This window comes from Grammomys surdaster, unplaced genomic scaffold (assembly GCF_004785775.1).
Source record: "Grammomys surdaster isolate TR1022 unplaced genomic scaffold, NIH_TR_1.0 221, whole genome shotgun sequence".
NCBI lineage: Eukaryota > Metazoa > Chordata > Mammalia > Rodentia > Muridae > Grammomys > Grammomys surdaster.
In genome coordinates this window covers 181398-207298 of record NW_021604666.1, presented here as the reverse complement: position 1 = coordinate 207298, position 25901 = coordinate 181398, and the positions used below count along the sequence as shown (strand labels likewise).

General features: G+C 39.2%; 1 protein-coding gene across 1 annotated transcript in view; it reads left to right on the top strand.

Annotated features, from left to right (window-relative positions):
• Thsd7b (thrombospondin type 1 domain containing 7B) overlaps positions 1–25901 on the top strand; it is an 834275-nt gene that overhangs the window by 794955 nt on the left and 13419 nt on the right. The window contains exons 21-26 of the mRNA XM_028773130.1: positions 11133–11278; positions 18034–18193; positions 19327–19500; positions 19602–19697; positions 21913–21995; positions 24346–24538. Of these exons, the coding sequence (XP_028628963.1) occupies positions 11133–11278; positions 18034–18193; positions 19327–19500; positions 19602–19697; positions 21913–21995; positions 24346–24538 (852 nt within the window). The remainder of the gene's footprint in view (positions 1–11132; positions 11279–18033; positions 18194–19326; positions 19501–19601; positions 19698–21912; positions 21996–24345; positions 24539–25901) is intronic.

The following is a 25901-nucleotide window of genomic DNA, read 5'->3' as shown; positions in this document are numbered from 1 at the left end:
GAGGCCACAATGGAAAGAGTGACAGTTTTCCTGATTTCATGCATCTTATAGTCTACCTGGAGAATTACAGATAGTAAACAAACAGACCCTAAACAAGACTGGGCATGCTAATGAAGGCTCACACAAACCCACGCTCTGGTGTCATCCCTTTCCCCACATCCTGCTTTTTTGTGTTTATAACCCCTGTGTGAATAAGTAAAAATTACGATTTGATTCAAAAAATAAATAAAAATACGTTTTAAAACAAACAAACAAGCAAAAAGATAGTGTCGTTCACATTTTGATGCCTAATACCATAGTCATCTCTGTTCAGCCCAGAGGTGACATACCTCAGTCATATGCATTGCAGTTTCACCAAGAGTCATATTTGGATGTTCTGCTCCTGAACAGTAAAGGGCAATATGAAAAAGCACTTAAAGGATAGCCTTGCTTGTGAGGATGGCCCTTCAGGAAGAGAGCTGGCCCACACTGTCCATCTCTGTTGCCTCCTCTGCCCTGTTGCCTCACTTTCATCAGCACACGCTCTTCCCAGCACTCTCTAAGTCAGATCATACTTGGTTCCTTCTTGGCACAGCCCCTTACACAGAGCATCTCAGCATCACCACCCCTGTAGCTTCCTGATGGCCATGTCTATCATCCCCACCTGATAGGCACCACCCTCGTGGGGTGGTCTAGTCTCCTCTGTCCCAATGAAGCACACTTCATGGGTTGCAGGAATAATTTAAAGTTGTTATTTGTCCTTCCCCAAGGGATTCTAGACCATAAGTAAGCTCAAAGGGGAGAGAAGTTTGCAGCCTGGATCTTGAGCCTGAAGGCCGCCCCACTCCTCACTGGATATTTTCCTTTCTCTCTACCTAAGTAACAAAGTCTTTTATTCTCCACACCGAAGAATATGTTTCACACGTGGAGACAGAAAATACATTTCTTGTGGGTTTTTTTTTCCTGAAAAGCCTAATTGTGTCACTGAAACAAGTCATTGAGAAATGGCAGCTCATCATGACATTCCAACACTTCACCATTATATGTAAAACCCCAAAGCAGATGCTTAGTGTTAAAATGTCACTTTATATGTTCAGGCAGTTTTGCTAATGCAGAGCACTAATCACACTGAAATTGTCGATTAGAAACCCTGCAAACAACCCTCCCAAACCTGACTCTCACTGTTGGAGAAGTCTAGATAATTTCAGCTTCAGCCTAAATTCAACTTTCCAGAGCCCACAGAATAAACAAATACAAATTTTCAGAAGAAATTTTCTATTTTCTAAACTGAATCCATGCAAGTATAGAATCAGTTAAGTATCCCTTCAAGCTAATTTTTCATAAATGAGATTATTTCTTAGGAGTGTTATTTCTTAATCTGTAGACAGCTTTATGTTCTAGCCTGTTAGGCATAAAACTACAGTTTAAAAACTGTCCATAGCCCTGACATCTGGAAAACCTCCCAGTAATTAAGATGTAGATGTGTACAGTCATTCCTCTGGTCATGTGAAAAGGTTTTGAAAAGTTAATGCCTACTATCCTGATATCTCCTGATGTCTCCTCTTACTGTCAAGGGAAGAAATAAATTACATCGCATTTTGCTCACTGGATACAGTGAGTATAAGGCCCCCTTCTAAGAACTCAGAATAAACTGCATGGAAAAGGTAAGATCTTGGACAAAGTACACGAACTTCAAAACCCAGCACCCCAGTGGAAAGATGAGCAATGTGACCAACACAGGAATCAGGGATACTAAGTGATGTGGTAAAACTAAAATTGAAGGAAAGTTACGAGAAGGTGACACTGAGACATTGGTATTGTGCCCAAGTTGAATATCAAAGGCGTGCCTTAAAACTAGTGATACTGTCCCAAAGATGTTCAACATTCAATCCCACAATCAGTTTTGACAATCTTTTGTGTTACAAAAGGCTTTAGATTACAACATACAGACAGAAATATAAAGATGAGTATCATTTCATTTATATATGCTCAAACCTGGCCTCAATTTGATAGAGAAATAAATGAGTAGATTGCACAGTACACAGGAGACATATATATGTGACCTCTGGCTTCCTAAGCACCTTCCCTCAGACTCTGTGGAAGGAATGATGGTTAGAGCTATACCCCACCAACCTTCAAGTTCCCCACCATTGCAACCTTCCTACTACAACCTTGGAGTTCCTTGTCTTGTCTCCAAACTGTGAAAATTCTGTATTTAAGTCATGCCTTCATCCTTGCATGCCCCAGCCTGGAAACAATAAACAGTCAGCACCCATCAAATACAAGAATGCATGGCACAAGCTTATTCTTGGAGCTGGAAAGGTTACATGCTATCGTTAGGAAATATCTGCAGACCAGCTTGTCTTTGCTAAGCAGTGTGCCAGCATCTGCCTTCTGTATGAGCCCATCTTTTGTCCTGCTGATTGTGGCCAGGGGACAGAGAGGTAAGATGAGATAAAGTATACGTAGGCACATTAAAGAGGGTGAGGAAGTTACCTGAGAGGCAGCCTTCTGCACCTGCGGTTCTGGGCTGACTGCTGTATCAAACGCAGAAGTTCACACAATCACCTCTGTTTATGAATTCACCAGGTTGTTGGTCCAGTGAGCCACTCTTCACTATCAAACTCACAGAATGTCATTGATCTGAGGGAAATTTTGAAATAGGTCTGACTTTATCTTCGAAGCTCATGAGCTGCTTCCTTAGCACACACCTGGAGCTTGTCATATAGTTTTTAATTGTGTAAAAGATTTCAAGGTCAGAACAGTTTGAATCCAGTTTCTTTCAGGTTAGAGAGAGGCTAATTCTCAGCTTCTCTGAGGTATCTTTTTAGATAGCTCGCCAAGATCAAAGCTAGTAATAGAAGAGCTTAATATTTGGATTAGTCATGTTCTTTGTCTATTGAGTTTTCATCGGCTCAGTGGAATATAGAGCTCCCTATATTTAGCATAACATGAATTATTCATAATTACCACTTAACCAATAAGACTCTAAAAATGGTAATTTCAGAATATGGTTTTCTTTTTTTACTATTTTATACTTTTTCATTCAGTGTATATGAGTTATATTATATTTCTATATTATATAATCCAGCTTGCTGCTTGTATTTCCCAGACGTCAAGTAATCTTTTCCCATCTATTTTAGATCATAATGGAAAAAAAAACTAATTTTGTATAAGTTTGAAAGCATGAGAACTTTTCTTCTTGTTGTTATTATTATTACCATTATCATTTATTATTGTTATTATTATTATTATATTTCAAGATGTCAAGGCAAATCAGTAACTTTTAACTTTAGTCTCTGTATAAAAATTGACTGGTGTGAATTTCTTGACTAGGCACAATGCTATTAGAGCAATTCAGAATCATTTAGTCTATGGAATAGTTGGTTCTTATGGCAGGAGGTCAGGAAGCTGCCTGAGAGAATGGAAAAGACTGGACATAAAGGCCCAGGACCTTGGCTTCACAGCCTGCTTTTCTAAAGGCAAATTTCAGAGCCTTGAAATGCTAACTTGTCTTTTGTGAGACTCATGCTATTTTATTCTATAAAATCAGGAAATATCAGCGTGGTTTTTTTTCAGTACTCATTGGCCAAGAACACAATTATCAAGGCCAGACATGCCTTAGTAACTTTTTCATAATGGTTGTATGATGTATTCTTCTAATTTGGAGCAGGGTAATAGGTGGCATAGAGCCAGCAAATAGACAAAGTGTGTAAGCTGCAGAGGCTGCATTTGAACCTGGGTTATGGTGGCTCCAAAGCCCCTTTTGTTCACCTAATAGCCCTTTACATTTGATATTCTAGATATGTGATATTTTTACATTTGATATTCTGGATATTTGATATCTTTAACTCCTTGCACATGGTCTTGTTTTGATGCTACACCACTTCATGAAAATTATTATAATATACACATGTATTCCAGAATATAATCAGGGGAACTCTTAGCTTGGAAAATGGGTACTTAAGTGCTTTAAGAAATAGGAAGAGGGGTGAGTATAATCAAAACATGTTATATGAAATTCTCAAAGAATTAATTTTTTTTTGAAAAAAAAAATCCCTCTGAATGTATTCTCCTAACTATTCTGTAATGTCTCATCTGACTTCTGAGATGATAACTATTAATATTATAAACAATAAATGAATGGCCCTGCTGGTCTCTTATACAGTTTACATGCATTATAGGGACATGCCAGTTTTCATTTGTATTTCACATAGTTGCTATGATGGTTGAGAACTGAACAGTGGGTAAGTGGTTAAATCAGTCTACCACCAAAAACCTAGAGCTCTTACCATGAAGCGGGATGTAACAGTACTTAATCATCCTCCATCCAAAGACCTCTTCTGATACCATAGTCTGTCTTGACCTCTAAATGGTCTTGTTCCTTCCCCCAGTAACTAGCCTCTCTCTTAGACAGATGATCCTGGCTGAGACCAAAGCTGTCTGGACTCCAGCAGCCTCTGCAGTCTTTCTCCTTTCTGAGTTTGGTTCTCTGTGATAAAAGATGTCTGGGAAGTTGAAGCAATTTTCAAATGACCCAAAGAATTTCTCTAGAGTTCAAGCCTGTGGGCTGCAGCTCTGAGTGAAGACTTATTCCCACATCTTTCATCTCTAACAAAGCCCGGCACATGGCCAAGAGCTAGTTTTTAATCACTGCTCAGCATTGAAACTTCTCTGTATTGTCAGACATTAGCCCTGCTCCCAAATTCCTCTCCAGCAATACCTATATTTAAAATTAATGTAAAAATTGTAGGTGATATTTGTTAAAAGAACAGCTTCTATCGTATTGTATGATCACCTGCTTGAAATGGAGTGTTTCCTATGCAATGAAACTTTGTATTATTCTTGATAATTTACTAGGATGAATACATAAAACCTCATAAATAGCTTTCATAGAAGATCACAGACATGTTACTGTAAGTTAGTTTTTGCTTAAGGAAACTATGAAGTGTATTCATTTGGGTGACAAGTTAATAGAATTTCAGAGAATAAGGCTCAATGTGGTATCAATCTTTCTCAAACAACCTAGCAACTGAATTATAGCACCCAACATTCATGACAAGGGCCAGACGAGACGGCACATGGTTTTGGAGTAAAGCAACCCTGTGTTACAGTACTAATTGTGATTCTTCAAAGATTATGTCAGTTCTCTAAGCTTCAGTTAATCATGCCTTAAATAACAAGAGTAATAGGTGTTCCTAAAGTGCCACCCAAAACCAAGAAGGTCCTGTTGACATGATTTGTTGGTGAGCTGATGAAATCCAGACTGAAGAGTTACTGTGAGGAGAATGGAAACAGAGCAAGGAAGAGAAAGGAGCTGAAGAAGAACAAATATATGCTCCCTTTATCAAAGCCCATAGTAGCTGTGACCATCTCCTTCCCTTAATAGTAATGAATGCTTTCCCAGTGATGAGCTTCTGAAGAACATGCCTAAACTACAAAGAAACATGGTAAAAACTAACAAGGTGACCATGACCCTCTATCTGCTTCTCCCTCATTTTTCTTATCTGCTAGTGTTTACTATTGAGCAATAGTAACTAAGCAGGTGCCAAAACCAAGTCTACATCTGTAGAGTCAGGGAATACACAGTGGAAGCTCTTTATCCAATAATCTACTGTTTCATGCCCATCAGGAACAACCAGTATCACCCTGAATTTTGTGACACAATCCCCTATTGCAGGTAATTAACCAGCTCCTTGGAGGTTTCAGCTTCCAAATGACAATTCCACACTGATGATTCAGTGTATGCTTAAATGATTCCACTCATATTAAGAATAAATAATGTCTCATTGTGAGGGGAAGAAAGAAACATTAGTAAGCATGTTAGAAGGCCAGGTCACTTCATGTTCCATTGCTGCTTCCGTAGTATATCTTCATGGCGGCACACTTGGTGCATAGACATCAATCAGTGGATTCATGAGGTTGCTCAGATGTTTCCTACAATTAACTGTTGGAGGATCGTGGACATCTTTGTCAATGCTCTTTTTGTTAGTCTCATTTTCTACCCACCATCCCTTTACCTATACAAACATTAACCCCGTGTTATTTTCTTGAATCATATCAAAACTGTCTGTAGTTATCCAAAACAGCTAATTCTGCAACTTTGCTGTAGACTCCAGAAGAATTCTTAGTAGAAGCATGCTGCAGGAGAGAGCATCATGACCACTGAGATCCAGTTAAACATGCAGAATGGGCAATTGCTGGATTTTTTTTCTCTTTGTATGAGATTAACTTTTATTAAAAAGAAATCTTTTATGCTTATACTGAGAAACATAAATCCAAGCAAGAAAAGGCAAGAACATGTCCAAGGAAATTCCCCCTTCTCACTATGGAAGCTTGGTATACATATGACAGCACCCTTTACTGTCACCCAGAAAACCCAGCCAGAACATAAGGAATGTGGTAGGTGTAGTGGGGGGGTATTAGGAAAGAAAAGTGTCCGGCTGACTCCCAGCTTAGCGGCCATGTTCCTGCACTAATGCCAGCACCAGCAGGTGGTCTCTGTGGCACTGGCCGGAGCTCCATAGACATTGACATGGCTGCTACTTCCACCCGCCTCCATGGATCTTGGCCTGGTCCCTATGCCAACCCCGCCACCTCCACAGTGCTAGGCTAGCCCCATGCAATAATAGTTATCCTCCCGCCATCCTCGCTGTATATCACAATACCCATTAACCCAGTAAATCAAAATTCTAAAGCTTATACTTAACCAAACAGATTTATATATCAGCAAATACTCAAATCCCAAGATGTCCACACAATTTTGACAAGTTATCCCAATTATCCTAACCTTTTTATTTTATATCTACCTATGCTACTTGAAGCCACATGGATCCATGTCCGCTGCCATTTCTCTTTCCTCATTCTCCCGTCTCTCTCCCTGCATCTCTCTGTCTCTGCCACCCTTAGCTCTGCCTCCCTTTTCCCTATCCAATCACAGGCCTCCCACTGCAAATAGATTGGACAGGGAAATTTCTGCCACAGCAGGTTATGAATTTCATAACTGTGGACACTCCATAAGCACATGATACAGGAAACAACAGGAACGGTGATTTGTGAATTCATCACAAACCTATTTGAAGGCAAGTTCTTAGAAGTGTTATAAAAGAGTATTCCTGAAAACATATATACAAATAAGAGTGTACAGACTGAGCAGGTTATATGTACGAATATACACATACACACACAGATATATATACATATACATATATATATATATATGTATACATATATGTATGAATTGATGAACAAAAGAAGGCTTAGATTTGTAAGAGACCAAGGGAGAGGTATGGAGAAAGGTTTGAAGGAAGGAAAGATAAGAGAGAAATGTAATTATATTATAATCTTAAAAGTTCAAGATTATTCTCATCATCTGAGAGAATATTCCGCACCCAAGTCTTCTTGATATGGGTGTCTAGGTTTCTATATACTCATGAGCTTATAAAATCCATCCTCCTTTCTATAGCCTTCTTCTGTTAGCACACCATTCTACCACTGGACAGGGAATGTGTTAATCAATTCGCAGCTGCAGGTGGAATGGGGACCCACAGCAAAGGAGTTATTAAAAGAGTGATCTTCACATTGAATATTGAAAGGAGGCCAAGGCACGAAAAAGTGACTGAAAGATCAAAGACTTTATGATTGTGTTACAAATACCAGTCATGGAAAATGGATTTTCATAGTGTAATCAGAAACTTATGTAAGAAACCTGCATAGCTGATTTATGCTTTATCCTGATGGTGAGCACACAGTCATAATTATGATCTGTATGGTACTCGGCACTGGATAAACTCAGATCCAGACTTCTAAGTTCCAGAAAAAGAATCCCATTTAAACATTTTTTAGTACTTATTAAAAATAATTTCATTTCCATTTAAAAGAGGCTCACTTTTAAATGACATTTTCCCCAACCTGAATTATCCTCAGATAATAAGGCCCTTCCGTATTCTTCATTTTACTTTACAGAACAGGAAATTCATGCTCAGAGGACTTTCATACAGTCGCATCATTTTCTAGCTGTTAATTTGAAAGAATTATTTCCAACTACAGATGACTGGTGCCAAGCCTAGTTTCTTTCCACTGTACCTCAGCTGCTTTAAAAAATCTTTCTCCATCCTCACTGTGATTTTTAATTCCTGTAGCTTGACTATATCCTTCAAGTTTTCCCTCCTCCAGCAAGAGGGAAATAATAATCATAATCATAAACCTGGTTGTCAAGACTTCTACTGCTTGTGGTCTCTAATAATCACTGCTAAGAGAAACTGGCTAGGCTGTTCCATCCAGTTTGAAGTGGATCCTGAGAACCCTGGATCACTGTGTCTTGTTAGGGTTTTACTGCTGTGAACAGACACCATGACCAATGCAAGTCTTATAAAGGACATAAATGGTGTATAGGTCAGAGGTTCAGTCCATTATCATCAAGGCTGGAACATGACAGCATCAAGGGAGGTATGGCACAGACAGAGCTGAGAGTTCTACATCTTTATCTGAAGTTTGCTAGCACCTTTAACATCTTTGTTGTTATAATACTCTTACTAATTCTCTGAGAATTTCATACAATGTCATTCTTGTCCTCTTCATTCCCATAATGCCTCCCAATCAACCTCATCTCTTCATCCCTTCCTCCTCACAAGGCCTCCCAACCTACCTCTACCTCCTCCCCACAATGCCTCCCATCCACTCCCACCTCCTCACCCCCCAACTTCAAATACTCTTTATTTTATTTTAAAACTCACAAGTTCAATTTGAGATGCATAGTATGGCTATATTACCAGAACAAGGTTGACCTAACAGGAGACATGTCCTTAAGAAAAACTGACTCTCCCTCCTCTAGAAACCATCCATAGCTCCTCAGTTTGGGAAAGGAGGGCTCAGGAATACCTTCTCTCCCTTCTAGAATATCAATAAGCTTGATTTGGTGCAGACCACCATTGCTGCTCTGAGTTCATGATAGCAGAGATCTTATCATGACACATTAGGTAATATGTATTTTGGCCAATAAAATTGACAGGAAATTTAAACTTATAGAGTTGTTGATCAATGTCATATGAAATCTTGACCCAAATATGTTCATAGGCTATAGATAGCATTGTATAAATTATGTCTGACTTATAACTTGATTTTAATGGTTCTGTGAAACATCTAAATGTGTATACAGGATCTCTATGCTCAAGATGCACAGAAACTCAGCCATCCCATATTATCACCAACACAGATTCCTTTGTCAAATGGGAAAAAGTTCCTTTGATATCTCCCATAATCCTCCTCTGTAGCTATCACTCTCAACCTCTTGCATTTTTAACCCGACAGCATAGTTGAGGCATCCTAGCTATGACTCTTACTGTCCGCATGACTAGTGTTTAACTCTAGGCTACTGACTCCAATGCCTTAGGATTTATTTTTCTTACTTGTAATACAGATGGATAATAAACTTTTCTAGGATTGTTCAGTTATATGGGTCAGTACATATAAGTTGTTTGGAATATTGTCAAGTACATGGTACCACTTCAATAAGTGCTTGATAGTATTATCACACATTTTAGGTATCCTAATGTAATGTAGATATTTTTTAAAAAAAATATGAAATAAACACATAACCAATTGGGGATTTTCAGTGATGCTATCTTTTTATGAGAACCAAAGGTTTTACACATGCTGGGCAGGTGCTCTACCACTGAGCTATACCCCAGCCCTCTTAATTAAGTACCCTTTTCAGTTAGTACTTAATGTCTAGAGAGTACAATGCTAGTGACAGGGCTCAATCACCAAAGAATTTAGATTCTTGGGACTTACCTGGCTTTCTTCAAGTTTCTTCAAAGAGAGATTTATTTGACCTCAAAATCTGTGATAATATTCTGATCGACAGTGAGCAAATCTGGACCTATGAAAGTATGCTACCCCATGCTTTCAAGGGAAAGGTAGGAAAACATGCTTCTCTTTCTCTTTGGATATACACATAGGATCTTTTATGTTTTCTAAAGAACTTCAAATTTTTCTCTAGCACTTCCCTTCCTCACAATTGTTCTAGCCCCTGGTCCTCTGATTTGGTCACCCCTCCCCCTACATACACAGCAATCTCTTCTCACAGCGCATCTGCTTTTAGGTCTTCTGTTTCAAGTTCAGCATTTCAAGAAAACTGTCCCTGATTCATTCTAGCATGGGGGATACTTCGGTGCATACTCCCATAAAATTGATTTTTTTGTTTAATAAGTGTCAAATATACTAACATAATACACTTTGTAGCAAAGAGATACCATATTCACAAATAAGATAAATTGTATTAGATTATAATTGAACTAAATGTGTCTCGTACTCATCAGTAAGAAAACCAGTAATAAGCGGGCCGTGGAGAGAAGGAACTCGACAGAACAGTTTGTGCCACTCCATTCACGTTTCCATTGAGTTTATCCTGGAAATGCCTCTGTGATGGGAAGAGAAACTGTTATTTCCTTGGCCATTCATAAATCCACTCTTTCATTTCACTGTGACATGGAGTACCTCTGTTTGAATATATATCTTTAAGCATCATTGGTTCCTCTGCATAAGCCAACCTTCAACTTTTCCTTCTGCTCAGTGAAGGAAGAAACAAATGGATCCACAATCTGTAGGAAAATTGTCTGTGTTGAATTAACTGAGGAAAACTGAGACCCCTGAGAAATGACCCTCCTGTGGAATGTCTTAGAGTAACTTGACTTATGTGGCATTCATACCTCACTAATTCACACCATAACAGACAAGAAGAAGATATTCTTTTCTCTATTTCTGTCTAATATTTGTACCTCTGTTAGAGGCAGAAGATATATATAGCTAATGCATAGCAAGATGTCTTGATCAAAATAAAGATTAATAAATAAATATTTGCTAAGGAAATTGGCATTATAGCACATATATAATCAGCCTGTTTGACAGATATAGAATTCAGACCTGAAAACTGATGTAAAGATGGACAGAATTTCAGACTTTGGAAACATCCATCTTGAGAATAGTTTATGTCTCTAGAAATCTATATTGAAATGGCAGAAACCAGAGAGTAAATGGGGCAGGACAGAGTTCAGTGTCATATAATGAAGATTTAAACATGCAAGGCAACAATTCTTCCATCTATTTCCAAGCCAAACTTTAACCAATAACTGACACCTCCCTTATTACTTTAGGTCGCATGAGCCGGACACGATTTATCATTATGCCAACCCAAGGAGAAGGTCGACGATGCCCCACAGAACTCACCCAGCAGAAACCCTGTCCAGTGACACCCTGCTATAGCTGGGTCCTTGGCAACTGGTCTGCATGTAAATTGGAGGTAGGTCATGCCATGAGACTCAGAGAATGCTTCTCAGTCTGTGCGAAGCACTTGTCTCATCAATACTGTGATTGAATAAATTACACAGCATCAGGTTCTGGGCACATGTTATTTTTAACACAGCAGAGAGCATGGGAAAATGCAAGCAAGGGAGTCAGCTGCACATAGGGTGACACTGTTAAGAATCTAAGCAGCCATTCATTAGGCAATGATTATAATAAGTTAGGTCACGGAACTGCCAATCTCTTCAGCATCCTCAAGAATTCTATGCTTTTTATTTCTTTGCTTGCTGAGAATATCAAAGAATTCTTTAATTAAGCAAAACCCTGACTCTGTAGAAAAGCACAGCTTGCATTGGATTATATTTCTTATTATTATGTTAACTTTCAGCTCTGACAATGCATTGCAAATGGACAGACGATGACAAGGGAGTGTGAGCTATATTCTAACATTATTACACTAACCAAGGTTACTACCCTTTCCTCAATAATTGCTTTTTTTATTGGCCTGAGATATAAATGCTTAGTGACATCATCGTATGTCACAGACCCTGAGCTTGTGCTTGATCAGCAAAGATCTGCTACTGTGTGTTCTCTCTGGCTTCTCACTTAAGTAAAAGTGCATTGATTTTCTTTATTTCTGTCTTTTAGTAGTTTATCCTTCAGTTCATATTCTGGAGTATATTTTAATTAGGCAACAATAATTTTGATTACACATTAAGAAACCTCCCAAGTATTCTCATAAAGATGTTTAGTGCCCCTGCCTGGATGGCCGTGTTGAGCAGCTTGGTAATCCTGCTAAAATTAAATGCCCATGTTTCTTAACAGGTCTCAGAGGAGCAGAGTGACGTGGTGCTCTTGTTCCCTATTCCTGTTTTGTCTTTTTTTGTCTTTTGAAGATAGTCATGCAAATTGATGGATTCAGAAATAACCTAACAGCTCTAAGTCTACTTGTCTGAAGATCTCTCTGAAGTCTTTGGCAACGTGAAGTGTTATCTGAAACGACTGAAATCAAGAAAAAGGATAAAATAGTTCCCCCTTATAATTATGGCAACTTTGAAAGAGTAAACAAGGAGTGTAAGGAGCCATTATGGGGCCACGGCAAGAAGAGTTAATAAAAACAGAAGGTGAAGAGTGAGAAAGGGAGAGAGGCTCAGGGACAGAGAATGGCTACACTCCAAGTCTTACCCAGCATACACTCCTGTTCTGTCTGCCTTGGCACCTTCCTTTTTCCTTCTCAGGAATCAGCAGCCTTTTATTCTTTGATAAAGTCTTTGACTCACAGGATCATGTTGAGCAAATGCCCAATAGAGGCTCTTACTTTCGTGTTGACAGACAAAGATGAGCAGTGACCATAGTCCAAGGAAGCACTGGTGTGGGTGTGGGGTAGTGACTTCCCTGCTGTGGCACTAATTTAGAAGTCCCAGGGACTCATGGGAACAAAAGTTGGCTTTTGCCTCAGGAAATAGCAAAACTGCTTCAAATTCTGGACAGGGTGAGTCTTACCCACCAGCACTTGGTACAACGTCCTTACTGCAGTTCACTTCATGTTTGGACACCTAACTACACAGGGGTAGTCAATGTTCTTTCCCATGAGTTTGAAGTGGATTTGAAGCTGGCTAAAGACCCTGCAATCACTGATGGAAACAGATGCAGAGACCCACAGCCAAACATTAGGCAGAGCTCAGTGATTCCTGAAGAAGAAGGGGAGGACAGATGATAGGAGCCAGGGCAGCCAAGGATATCACAAGAAAACCCACAAAACCAACAAATGTGGACTCATGTGGTCTCACTGAAATGGAAATGACAATCAGGGAGCCTACATAGGTCTAACCTAGGCCCTCCGCATTTATGTTATAGTTCTGTAGCTTGGTATTTTTATTGGGTTCCATAACAGAGAGAGCAGGGGCTTTTTCTGACGGTGTTACTTGCTTTGGAGACCCATTTCCTATTACTGAGTTGCCTTGCCCAGCTTCAATATGAGGTCAGGTGTCCAGTCTTATTAAACTTAATATGCCATGTTTGGTTGATATCCCTGGAAGGCCTGCCCTTTTCTGAAGGAAAAGGAAAGAAGAGTGGATTGGGGGTGGGGTGAGACTGGAGACTGGCAGGAGAAGGAGGGGAGACTGGCAGGAGAAGAAGTAGGGGAAACTGCAGTGGAGATGTAATATATGAAATATATGAAAGTAAATAATTTTTAAAAACAGCAAAAAAATAAAGATGCTACAATCACAAACTCTTAGCTGCCACATTCCTCCGTCTGATGGATAAAGTCAGTCTCTTAAAAGCAAAATAGCTCAAAAAGAAAAAAAAGCATAAATAAAGCAAATGCACAAAAGAAAAGGCTCTGGGACAGTCGCTGGGCTGACTGTCCTGAGTTCCAAATGGATCTGACTTTCCTGAAGCCTCCTAATTCTTTGTGAAACAAATACTCAGAATCTTATCACTAATTTGTTTTTTCTTAAATATAGCTATGTTTTTAGCACTGCTGATCAAAATACATGCAGACCTCTCACACAAAGGAAGACTAACTCTCCCCAACACTTCCCTGATTCCCTGTCTCTGCATGTTCTAACCCACTGAGTGTCTGTCACTGATGATGGTAATAGCATGCCAGTGGCTGCTTGACTTCAGGAAGTGTCAGGCAACAATGATGGAGGCTTGCAAATGGTACTGTGGATGTGATAAATCTGCCTCTATTTTTCATAGAAAGACATTAGAAAAAAAGCAATGTTCACCTCCAGACCCTGTTAACTCTAAATTCCTCAACCACTAACGTCTTTTAATAAAGAGTTGAGATCCTGGACAGTAATATTGTTCACAGTTCTGGCAAGTTTTAGCTGTCACTCACCCCCTTGCCAATTATCTAAACACTCCAAGCATCATTTCTAATCTAGCTTATGAGAGTAGCAAATAAATTGACTCCTGGATGCCTTCCCCATCAATTCTAACACCATCATAAGCTCCAATCCTTCATATAAACTGCTGTGGTATTTGCATGTAACCTGTATCTTCATTTATCTGTACATTAGTATCTTCATTAAATTGTTTTGCTAATTATTAAGATATAAGTGACATGCAAACATTTGTTATATACCATAAGAAATAATGACAAGAAAAAAAAACTATGCAAGTTCAGTCTGGAAGTATTTTATTTTTACAAAAATTTTAATCTTCAATTGATCAAATCTGAAACTGGAGAACATTGATTCTTGTAGATATTTTGTTTTGTTTTGTTTATTTAACTTTTTGTTGGATAATTTATTTATTTTCATTTCAGATATCATCCCCTTTCCCCATTTCCCCTCCCTAGAACTCCCTATCCCATCCCCCCTCCTCCCTTTTGCTTTTACATCATTTTAATTACATGCAGGTATTAAGGTCAGATCTAGGTTGAGGGTCTAGCAAATAGATGCAAATAGTCAAGGAAAATTTTCAACAAAGTGGCTGGATATAAAATTAACTCAAAAAAATCAGTAGCCTTCCTCTACTTAAAGGGTAAGCAGGCTCAGATATTTTTTTAATAACATATACAAGACACTTAGCATAGTGCCTAAATATTAAGAGCTCAGTGAAATGTATTTGATTGAAACTGTAGTTTTGTTTATTAGTGTCATCTGACTGTTCACATCTAATAGAGGGGAAAATCCAATGTATATAAAACTCCACCAGCAACAAAGGCAGTGCAGCGGGTTGGAGGACGCTCCCTGTTTACCATCTTGCTCCAAGAAGCTGCAGCCTGCCTCCCAACCATAGTGTGTAAATTCTGTACAAGGGAGTGCTTGCTTCATGAATGAAAGTGTCATTCTGGTGCTGATTTCTTTTCATACAGTAGCTGTCCTTAAAAGTGTAAGAGATTAAAGGGCTGATCCCAGGATACACAGCAGGAGCCTATAACTGTTTATCTTGGTTTTTAAGATGATTCCCCAGTGCAGGCTCGTTTCCTGCACTGCTACACAAGCTGCCTGATGAAATGCAAAAAAAAAAAAAAAAAAACCTCATTGATTCATCCCCTCAGTTGAAGATATCAGGACTTTCAAAGCCCACATCTGCTGCAGTGTCTTTAGACTTGTTTCCAAGTATAAAAATACTTATTTGCACAAATGCACCAAGAAAATTCAGCAAAGCCATCTTCAAAATACTAAGTTATGAAGGAACACTCCCCACCAAAAAGGAACTTTAGTTTATTCTTGTTATTTTCCATTTGTGGCAGTGAGTTTTTATTCGAACATTTGTTTTGAATATTATGCTGTGGGTTGATATTAAACTTCTCTCCAAAATGGCAGTAAGGCCTAAAATTATGGTACTTTTCATAAACAAATGATGCCATAGAAACAGTGATAAGACCTTGATAGATCCGGTTTGGGTTCTCACTCTACCATGGTGTGTCTGGGCTCTTCATAACTCTTATATTGAAGACTATCTGCTAATATAAGAGAAGTGAGGTAACAGTAAGAGGGGGTTGTAAGATTCTACCCTCATGAAAGATCCACGGGAGCTGTCCTGTTACCTCTGAGGACATGCAGAAGTCCTACCTTAATCTTGAATATATTAAACTCCCATGAGGAGTGCATATCCATCATTTATAAATTACTCAGCCTAAGGTATCATGCTATAGTAGCATGAACAGAATCCTCAATCAACTAAGTATAATTGGTATTAAGTTTTTATTGTCTAATAAAGTATTATTGTAAATAATAAATTGGCATTGCCAAGGTCCCTAGAAGATGTGTGAAATCTGATAATATTGAACCTAGCATTTAGTATAACTTTCCTATACATTAATAGCTGTAATAAAGTTTATTTCTAAGTTGGACATACTGAGAGAATAGTAGCTTATAAGTGATTAGGACAAGAACTGCACTATAGACCCATGAGTCTGCAAACATTAGTTCCTTGTTCTTTAGGACCATTATTAAATAAATAAAGCCTCTAGAACTCAAGTATTATTAGATCACAACATTTGATCTGGTGACCAGGATCACTGCCATGTGATTGACAGATGGACAGAGGGAATGGTCTAATCTTGTTCAAAAACAGGTGATTCACATCTTGCATGAGACAGGATGGGGCAGAAATAACCCATCATGTTCTTCAGAATGGTGTAAGTTAAGCACTTATGTTTATTTCTGGGATTCAATGCTTTTAGGTCACAGTTAACTATAGCTAACTGAACCCTCCCTACTGAATATCATTATCCTTGACTTGCCTTGTATGGAAAGCACCCAAGTGGATGGTCTGTGTCATCTTTTCTTTCTAGCAGCCTCCATTAGCTCCCTTGATGCCCTGAAGCTTGTGCAACCGTACCTGGCCAGTGCCAGCTGGCCCATGAGAGAATAGACACCTACTCCATGCCCAGAATCAATAATATCCTGACTACTTTGACTGACACTTTTGTCTTTTTGCATTTCTGCTTCTGCAAGAGGTGTAGTGTCTCCAAGGTCCAGGCACTGTAGTATTTATCCTCTGTAGACAGGGAGGACCAAGAAAGAAATGAAGTGCATGTTTCTACTGTAGAGGGCTGTGGATCTATCATCTAAATGAAGACATAGTCTCATTCTCTGCCAAGCCTCTTCACAGAAAAGACACACAGGGTAATCAAAATAACCAAAGGAAATAGAAAACTAGCTCTCTTTCAGCTTCTGGACTTAATAGACATGAATTAAATGTGGTTATCTAGGAAAACTGATACCAGAATGAATGCTGATCAGTGAACATAGGATTCACAGAGTCTCTGGCATTATAAATGCCTCCCCCATACCTCAGGTCCTTTATCCTTTATGGGTAGTACTGAGGCATGAGATGTCACATCTGTAAGACATTATGAGTGACCCCAACACATTTTCAGTTTTTTAATGACACTGGCTCCAGCAGGTAACACACTACCTGGGTTTGCTTTCCTTCCTTTTCTGCTTTAGTTCTATCGGATCCTCCCCACTGGCATCCTGGCACAGAGCCTCCTTTACACTAAAACTCCACCTCCAGCTTCACTTCATAGGAATATGTGAGGAAATGTGTGAAGTCATCCACATTTCCAAAGGCCTTCCTTCTGAGATACGAACACCTTATCAAAATCCTGGTGAAGATACCCATCTCCTGAGTGTCTGCCAAAACCTTAAGAACAAGATAATTTCCATCAACAGACACACACGGGCTCAGTAACCAGCAAGCCTTTTAACTCTCAATTTCTGTTTCTGTGAGGCACTGTATGAATGTCCCTCATTGCCCAGCTTTCTGTGTGACACTAACCTGAAACATCCTCAAAGCCTTTTACTCAGGACAGATGCAAAGCTGGTAAAATCACTTCGAAGAGGAACAGAGGAAAAAAAAGAGCTTTATTTGAATCCCAACCTGATCTATGTGAGAAAAGAAAGACCAAATTCAGCAAAGAAAAAAAATTAGGAAAATTAAAGAGAAATTCCTACCCTGAGGCTATGCATGTTCTCTGGGAGATGTCTGTACATCAGACTATGTTCTCATATACACAGTGACAAATTATGAATTTTTCTCTCATTTTGGCAATTCTATCCAAGTGAATGGTCTTATTCTGGGGACGTAAATTCTAAAGCACGTGTTTGTGTTTCTATTACACTTCCCCTGTCAACCCCTGAAATTCAATGATGCTTTGTGGTCAACAGTTGAGAAGGAATTCTAAAAAGAAGGAAGCTACTGTGTATCTTTGGAGTTTCCCTGGGGAGCAAAACTCTGAGATTCTGAGTATTTGGCTAATTCTGAGGGTATCCTTTCTTCTCTTAGGGTGGAGATTGTGGGGAAGGAGTCCAGGTGCGCAGCTTTTCTTGTGTAGTCCACAATGGCTCAATATCCCACACAGCTGTCCACGTGGAAGATGCCCTGTGTGGAGAAGTACCATTCCAAGAAGGAAACCTGAAGCAGCTGTGCTCTGTGCCTTGCCCAGGTATTCGATAAGCAGCGCCCCCAGTGGTAATCTCATTTATTTTTTATTTACATTGATTTTTTTTCTTCAAAGAGCTCTATCATATCAAAATTAAATTATTTCTTTGATTTAATGCATTTGAACTGTGGGTATAGTAACATTTTAAAAGATACTGAGTAAGGAAAAAAAGAGAAAAAAGTACCACTGGCTTCGAAAACACAAAACTACTCTAGAATCCCATCTCATTTCACTGGCCTCACTGAGCAGTGGATTCAACATCTAGATAAGTTTGGTCCAGCGATGTCTCCACCTCACCCAACACTTAGAATGCTGACTGAATCTTGAGACTGATGATCCTGGGAGACCGCAGAGCAAGAGAGGGGCAAGGACCCTGTGAGTTCACTCTGAGCAGTCAGGTTCTGTGTAGATATGAAGGTCATTACTAGAAACATAAAATGATTATTTTATGTTAATGCTAACAATGCAATTCACCTTACGTTGAGTAATTTAAGGTCTCAAAACACTGCCTAACAATGTGTGTATGCATGTGTGCATTTACACATGTAGATTTAAGCGTACATGTAAATGTTCATATTTAAGTCATGTGCCATTAGTCTACTCCATGTATCTACATTGACAAGCCAATGTGCCTGTGCATGGGGTACTGATGTAATCTACTCCATGGCTTCTGTGCACATCCAGTTTAATGTTACACTGGTCCTTGAAATCTGAGTCATCATAGTCTTTACGTTTCCTTTTAAATTTTTGTTTTATTTTCCTCTTATTAAAAGTAGATTCATTTCATACAGTGTATTCTGGGTGCTATTTTTCTTCTACCAACTCTTCCCAGATCCTTCCCCCTCCCCTCCAGCGGCTACATTATGCTTGTTTTGTAACTGTTGTGACTTGAAGCAGAGTTATGTATGGCAATCTAATTTTTGCATTCTTTTGCTAACCTAGATTAAACTATAAATTATTTCACCAGTATTAGTGCCCTCAGACCAGAAAAACTGCCAATATTTAGGCCTTCCCATGTCCCTACACTTCTACCACATGCCCCCTTGCATGTTCCTTTGCATGCCTCATTCCTCTCACTGATATCTAGCACCTATACTCACAATGTTTATCCTGCCCTCCACTGTGTGACCATCCAGGAGACTGCCACATTACCCCATGGTCTGAGTGGAGCAAGTGTGAGCTAACCTGTATCGATGGAAGAAGCTTCGAGACCACAGGCCGACAATCTAGGTCAAGGACTTTCATAATCCAGTCTTTCGAGAATCAAGATAGCTGTCCCCAACAAGTTCTAGAAACACGACCATGCACAGGTACCAGGACCACCTTTCAGTGCTTTAACTTGTATTGATTGATGGCCATTTGGTTGATAGGGGAGATATAATAGAATAACTGTTTTCATATTCACTTGCAGGTGGCAAATGTTATCATTACATATGGAAAGCAAGTCTTTGGAACAATAATGAACGGACTGTGTGGTGCCAGCGTTCAGATGGCCTTAATGTCACAGGTATTCCCTTCTACGATTCATGTGGAGACTTCAAAAAGCTCTCACAGTGTGTGTCTGTTGAGGAATTCACTTATAAATTGAAGCAAGGTTGAAGAGCAGGTGGCTTAGATGGTCTGCATGGCAGGTTTTCATTAGACCCTCACTCCCATCTTTGAAATCAAGAATTCTATGTGATGAGATAATAAACTTTATAAGCCAAACAAATCAGGCCAAACACAATAAAATAGTCCTAAATTAATAATCGCAGATAAATCTCAGGAAGATGCATACTAGTTTAAAATGGCGGTCTCTAAAATGCTAAACAGTGTGCTAGCTCTATAAGCACACTGAGAAGAGCCCACTCAGCATAAGCTCCAGTCCTACATGCTTCATGCCACTCTTCCTTGCAGCTGAGATTAACAGTGTTGACAAACACACAATTTTTAAATTGAAATGTTTTCTGTTGATGATGCAAAGAAAAACATTTAGATGTTATGGATGTTCATGTTTACCCACTGCAGGCTGCTTTTGAATGTTTTCCTGCTTAGGGCAATTACTTAATGCCTAAAAATAGTCTGAAGGAAAGATTCCTTATTCTTAAAAGAGGGTACAATTTGATTGTACAAATGGTTTTCTCAGTAATTTTAAAGATTTTTTTTGATGTCCTCTTGTCAAAGCAAATTAAATTGACATTGATTTTTCTTTAGTACTGCAACTGACAAACAGCCTCACGCAAGGCTGGGAGAAGCATGCTACAACTGGAGAATCAAAGCCACCCCCTTTTCCTGTTCACATGCCTTCACATTATTGGTATTAATCCATAGTGCAATCCATACACTAATTTATTTTGAGATACCTCTTTTTCATTTTGTAAGCTGTTAAAACTAAGTATTCTGTAAGCATGCCTACTTAGGAACCAAAGAGGCCTCTACTCCACAGTGGGCAACACAGTGGCTTACACAGTGGTGGGCTATGCTGGCCCAATGGATCTTCTCAGTGCACAGCATGAGACCATTAGACAAGTAAGCTTGGGCCATCTGCACCACCTGATAAATATTATTAGAGCCTAATTTCACCTAAAAACTGTGTTCTATAATCTGTGTGAGTTGGAGTAATCTACTCTGGAGATCACTGGTTTGGAGAGTGGATGTCCTCTCCCTATAAAATAAGTTGGTACTGTATAGTCATCACCACCAAAATCCATATGACCAGTTTCAACTCTAGGTGCTACCCCTAGACTGCAGTGGTTTCCTATCTTGTTTTGTTTAGAATTTTGGTGCCTGTTATTTGTCTTATTTTTTGAGCAGTAGTGACAACTTAGCTGCTTCATTCCATGAATGTGTCCAAGCCTGACACTTCCTATATAGCCTTGAGCCTGAAGCCTTTTTGCTAGCAGCCACACTATAAAGTGTAATTAGTTCACAAGTATTGCATTTCAAAGACTAGAGCCTATAAATTTGTCTGACATCATATGAATACAGTTTAAACACTACCCTTAAGTGCATCAACTTCTCAAACTAATTATCTTGAAACTTAATGTCTGTTACAGCTTTGAATTGAAGAAGGCAAAACCACTATAGGACACAGGTGGATTTCAGGCTGTTGAGACACATGTCACTTTTGTTTACTCAGATATGTGCATAACACCTGCAAGTGCTGTGCCAAGCATCAGACTGTTCATCCTAGACTTTACGCTTTTGCTTCTACACACATGCTAAAGGGGGAAGTTCATATATGACTGTATATGTTCATTATGCCTGACTCATGTAAAAATCCTGGCCACAATGCTTGGCCCTGTGGCCTCTGGAGCAATAGGGACATGGTTTGTGGAGTCAGCCTAGTATGTAGCTGGGTTACCCAAAATGAGAGAGACAATGTATGCATGAAGTGAGTCTCTAAGCAGTTGTGTTTGCTACTCTTGAACCCATATATAGATGCCATCAATTCTTGTACTGATCTGGGTGCTCACAGGCTTTGCCCTCAATTATAGACCTGTGATAGACTCTCGATGCCAATGAACACAGAAAAACACTATAAACATCTCGTTTTAAACACATCCTGAAGTGATTACTAAGCTAGAGTTGTAGCACATGGCAGTCGTGTGCAGTTAAGCCATGATAAAATAATAATGATGTTATCAATAATAACTATGTCCCCAGTATGAAGAGGAAGAACAAACTTTTAAATACGATTATCATAGATAAACCTGCAAATAACGGTGATATTTTCTTTGTAGGTGGCTGCTCCCCTCAGGCACGCCCTGCTGCTATTCGGCAATGCATTCCAGCTTGCAAAAAACCTTTCTCCTACTGCACACAGGTGAGTTACATGCTGGGCTCCCCTACAGGCATTATAATTTCAGTGATATATGTATGCAGTGAGGGTCCTGCACCTCTGCTAATGCTAGGCAGCAATTTTATGTGCCTATGTCGCCATCTAGAGACACTTGGAGGGAGAACAGTTGCCAAGACAGCAGCTTATCAAATCTGCCTTCAGCTAATTAATGCTCCATCTACCAATAACAGGTTTAGTTAATCTATGCATTCCATTTTCAACATTTCATACAACTGAGCTGTTTTGAAATATGTACATGCTGTTCATATTTGATAGCATTTATTTTACAAAATTTGTTGTACTACAATGTTTATAGAAGTTTTCGTTTGCTAAAATGTAGGTTAAACATACTGGAAAAAATGCTTGTGTGTGTGTATGTGTGTGTGTGTGTGTGCTGTCTTTCTGTGTGTATATCTGTGTGTGCTTTTGTGCTTTGTGTGTGTTGGTTGTATGTGTGTGGTATACACATGCACATACATGCAAATATCTCCTTTTTGTAAAGCAGGATTTTGTTTTTTTTCTCCCCTATCTTTTCCACATATTTCTGCTTGGGAACCAAAGTCAAACGTACGTGGTATTGTAATTAGTGACTTTTACTAGTTGCAATGCATATATAATATTTTGAAGCGGTGTTGCATATCTTAAAGAAGCAGGTTTCTTCTTGCAGTGTGTGTATCCTAAAAACAATGCAATGAAAACAATTTAGGCACTCAATCATATTTTATGACTCTTCTAGTTCAAGACAGGTTAATTCTTTACCACAGAAAAGACATGGGTAGATCTACAGGAAACAGGTACCAAAACAAAAGAAATAAATTTATTTGGCCTCACAATGTTTGCAAAATATAAGTTGCCTTTACCCAACCTTATGGACACTTACTAAAACATAAATAACTCTCCCCTAAACCCTTGGCACATACAACTAACTAGACACAGCTCTTTTCTCAGACAAAGAATAGAGATTCATCTTGTAAAGATGGCTTCAATAATACCACCATGTGATAATTTCTATCAACTGGATATACAGGGCATTGTTATAGCTTTGCCTTGCACTGACCTGTGGGTGGTTAGTTACAGCATTTGCTTCTCTGGCTGCCAGCTGTCCTCTTGTCGAGTATCAAGGTGCCGTATTCAGTTTCAGTAGCTATTTCTCCTTAAAATCAAATTTAGTCAACAACTGATGATCCCAGCAAGACTATCTGGATTGGCCAAAGTGCCCATATGAGATAGAGATCTGTTCAGAAAACGCCAGAAGGTGAATTATCTATAAGGAGCCATACCGACAGACTCATAAAGACTGATAATCACACCCTTCTTCCTTTCTCCGATTTTCCAGTGTCTGTCTATTAGACTAAGAGGAATTACTTTCTGATTCATTTCCCAAGACAGATAGGAACCATTGTCTATCATCGTTCATCATAGTCAGCTTGTCCAAGATACTCATTATACATGAAAGTAACCAGAAACTACAGAAGCAAATATAAAGGACACACTGTCATAGTGTCAAGCAGGGATGTGTTAGAATGTGACACTCTAGTTATGACAATGAAGAGTAATTGAGGGAGATGGATAGATGACATCTTTTCCTTAAATGTGATTTCGATAAAGTGTCTTTCCTCCACCTGGACCTCCCTCCTAGCAGAACTGCTGTCATGACTAGTTGAACACCAATGGTGCAGGATGATAAAAGCATTGAGTATCTGAGGTAATGACAGCACTTGGGTATCACCTAATTCAAAGGAAATGTCTGTATAGACCTGTGGTTTTTCGTTGCAGTAAGATGGGAAAGGCTGCTGTCCAAAACTAGGGAGGGAAAGTTGAAGATAAAACTTTGATAAAAATGTCATAAGCATCTCTAAAAGAGAAGAAATGCCATATTAATACACACTACTTTCAGAGAACTTTGATGTCATCTTTGGAAAAAATATCTGAATTATAAGCACTTTAGAAAGATATGGCAAAGGGTGAGGGGGTACTCAGGAGACCTCACCCACTCAGAGAAGAAGGGAAAGAGAGGATGGGGGAAAGATCCTGGAAGGGATAACCAGGAAGAGCAGTGAGTGGGATGTAAAATGAATAAGTAAAAATAATTAAATAAATAAATAATAAAAATAAATTTTAAAGAAGAAAGATCTGGCAAGTTATTTAATGCTGACATTGGAATGCAGAAAATTGAATTATGGATGTGATCTTTATCCCTTTGGTAAATCAGTTGCTGAAACCCCTGGATTTACAAGATAAAGGCAAATATTAAGTGATTTCCCTGGTGTTTGAATACTTCTTTATTTATTTTCACAGCTCCTATGTAACCACAAGTGTATTTTCTGTACTGTAGGGTGGGGTCTGTGGCTGTGAGAAGGGGTACACAGAGATAATGAGATCAAGTGGCTTCCTGGATTACTGCATGAAGGTGCCTGGCTCAGAGGATAAAAAGGCTGATGTGAAAAACCTCTCTGGGAAAAACAGACCTGTGAACTCCAAAATACATGATATCTTTAAAGGATGGTCTCTTCAACCTCTGGACCCAGGTATGTCTCCATTGTGAGTAAGGGAGGGAAAGTTTCTTCCAGTGAGCTTTGACTGTGGCCATCTCTCACGGTGGAAGGAATGGGCACTGTGGAAAGAAGGACAAAGGACATGGTTTAGCTCAAGGCTTCTGAGACTTGAGGGGTTTATTATATGTGGTCCTATTTAAGCATAAAGCGTTTTCAAGGATGCTTATTAACCCATCAGTCATAGTCTTAGAGGTAGTGAGCTAGGAACAAGGTAGTATCTTGGGAAAATGTCTTTTACTTGTAAATTGTTGCTGATTCTACAACTGGATTTGTGCATTTAAATAAAATTAAATGAGAAATTGGAATAGAATCATAGAAACTTACAGGAGGTACCCATAGGCCTGTTATGGTTTTACAGACCCATTTTTTTTTTTGAGAAAAGCAGGCCTTTTGAATACTCTGATTTAAGCTACCTGCTTTCAAACAAGTGAGACTCATAATGCCTCTGTCTCAGTTCCTTTACCTATGAAAATCAGCATAGTGACCCACTTTACACTATTGCCCTGGGCAGGGCCAAGCATCCAACCTCTTGGGCTCAGAAATTAGTGTTTATTATGAACAGAAAAGAAAATGTGCTGAATGCCATCTGAGTGGCTACCAAATGCCATCAGCCTTGTTGGGTAAATCAAGAAAACCAAACCTGACAGCATCAGGGAATTTCACCAGGGTCACACAAGAAAGTGACAGTGGTGAGTTTCGAGATGCAGGTGACTAAGACTCTCATGTGCCACTTTGTGAAGTGGGCAAGCATCTCTGTGCTTCCCACACTAACCTCTTTTCTGAACTGAAACACTTCAAACTACCAGGCAGGGCCACACAACTAACGGGGAAAACAGACAAGTCTTGAACAGACAAACCCTGGAAACTTTCTAGGCCAAAGCCTTGGTTCATTTCTAAAGTTCCCTGATCACACATTTAAATTAAACCAAATCCAGAGCTCAGATGGAAAGGATGTGCAACCCAGTTGGAGAAACAGGTTTATACAATGGCTTCTCAGAAAGAACATCACATCTCACTCAACCTTTGATCTCCTTCTATGCCAAAAGAATTTTAAAACATTTTACCTTTAAGAGCAAAGCAGGGTTAGATTTAAATAGGAGGAAATGATATACACTGTAGACTTTTTATTTCTGCAATTTCAGAATAAGGTCACAAGGAAATTAATCTCCATATATATAAGAGATCCTTTGCTGGGTAGTGGTGGCACTCACCTTTAATATCAGCACTCAGGAGGTGAGGGCAGGCAGATCTCTGAGTTCGAGGCCAGCCTGGTATAGAGAGTGAGTTCCAGGACAGCCAGAGCTACACAGAGAAACCCTGTCTCAAAAAACAAAAA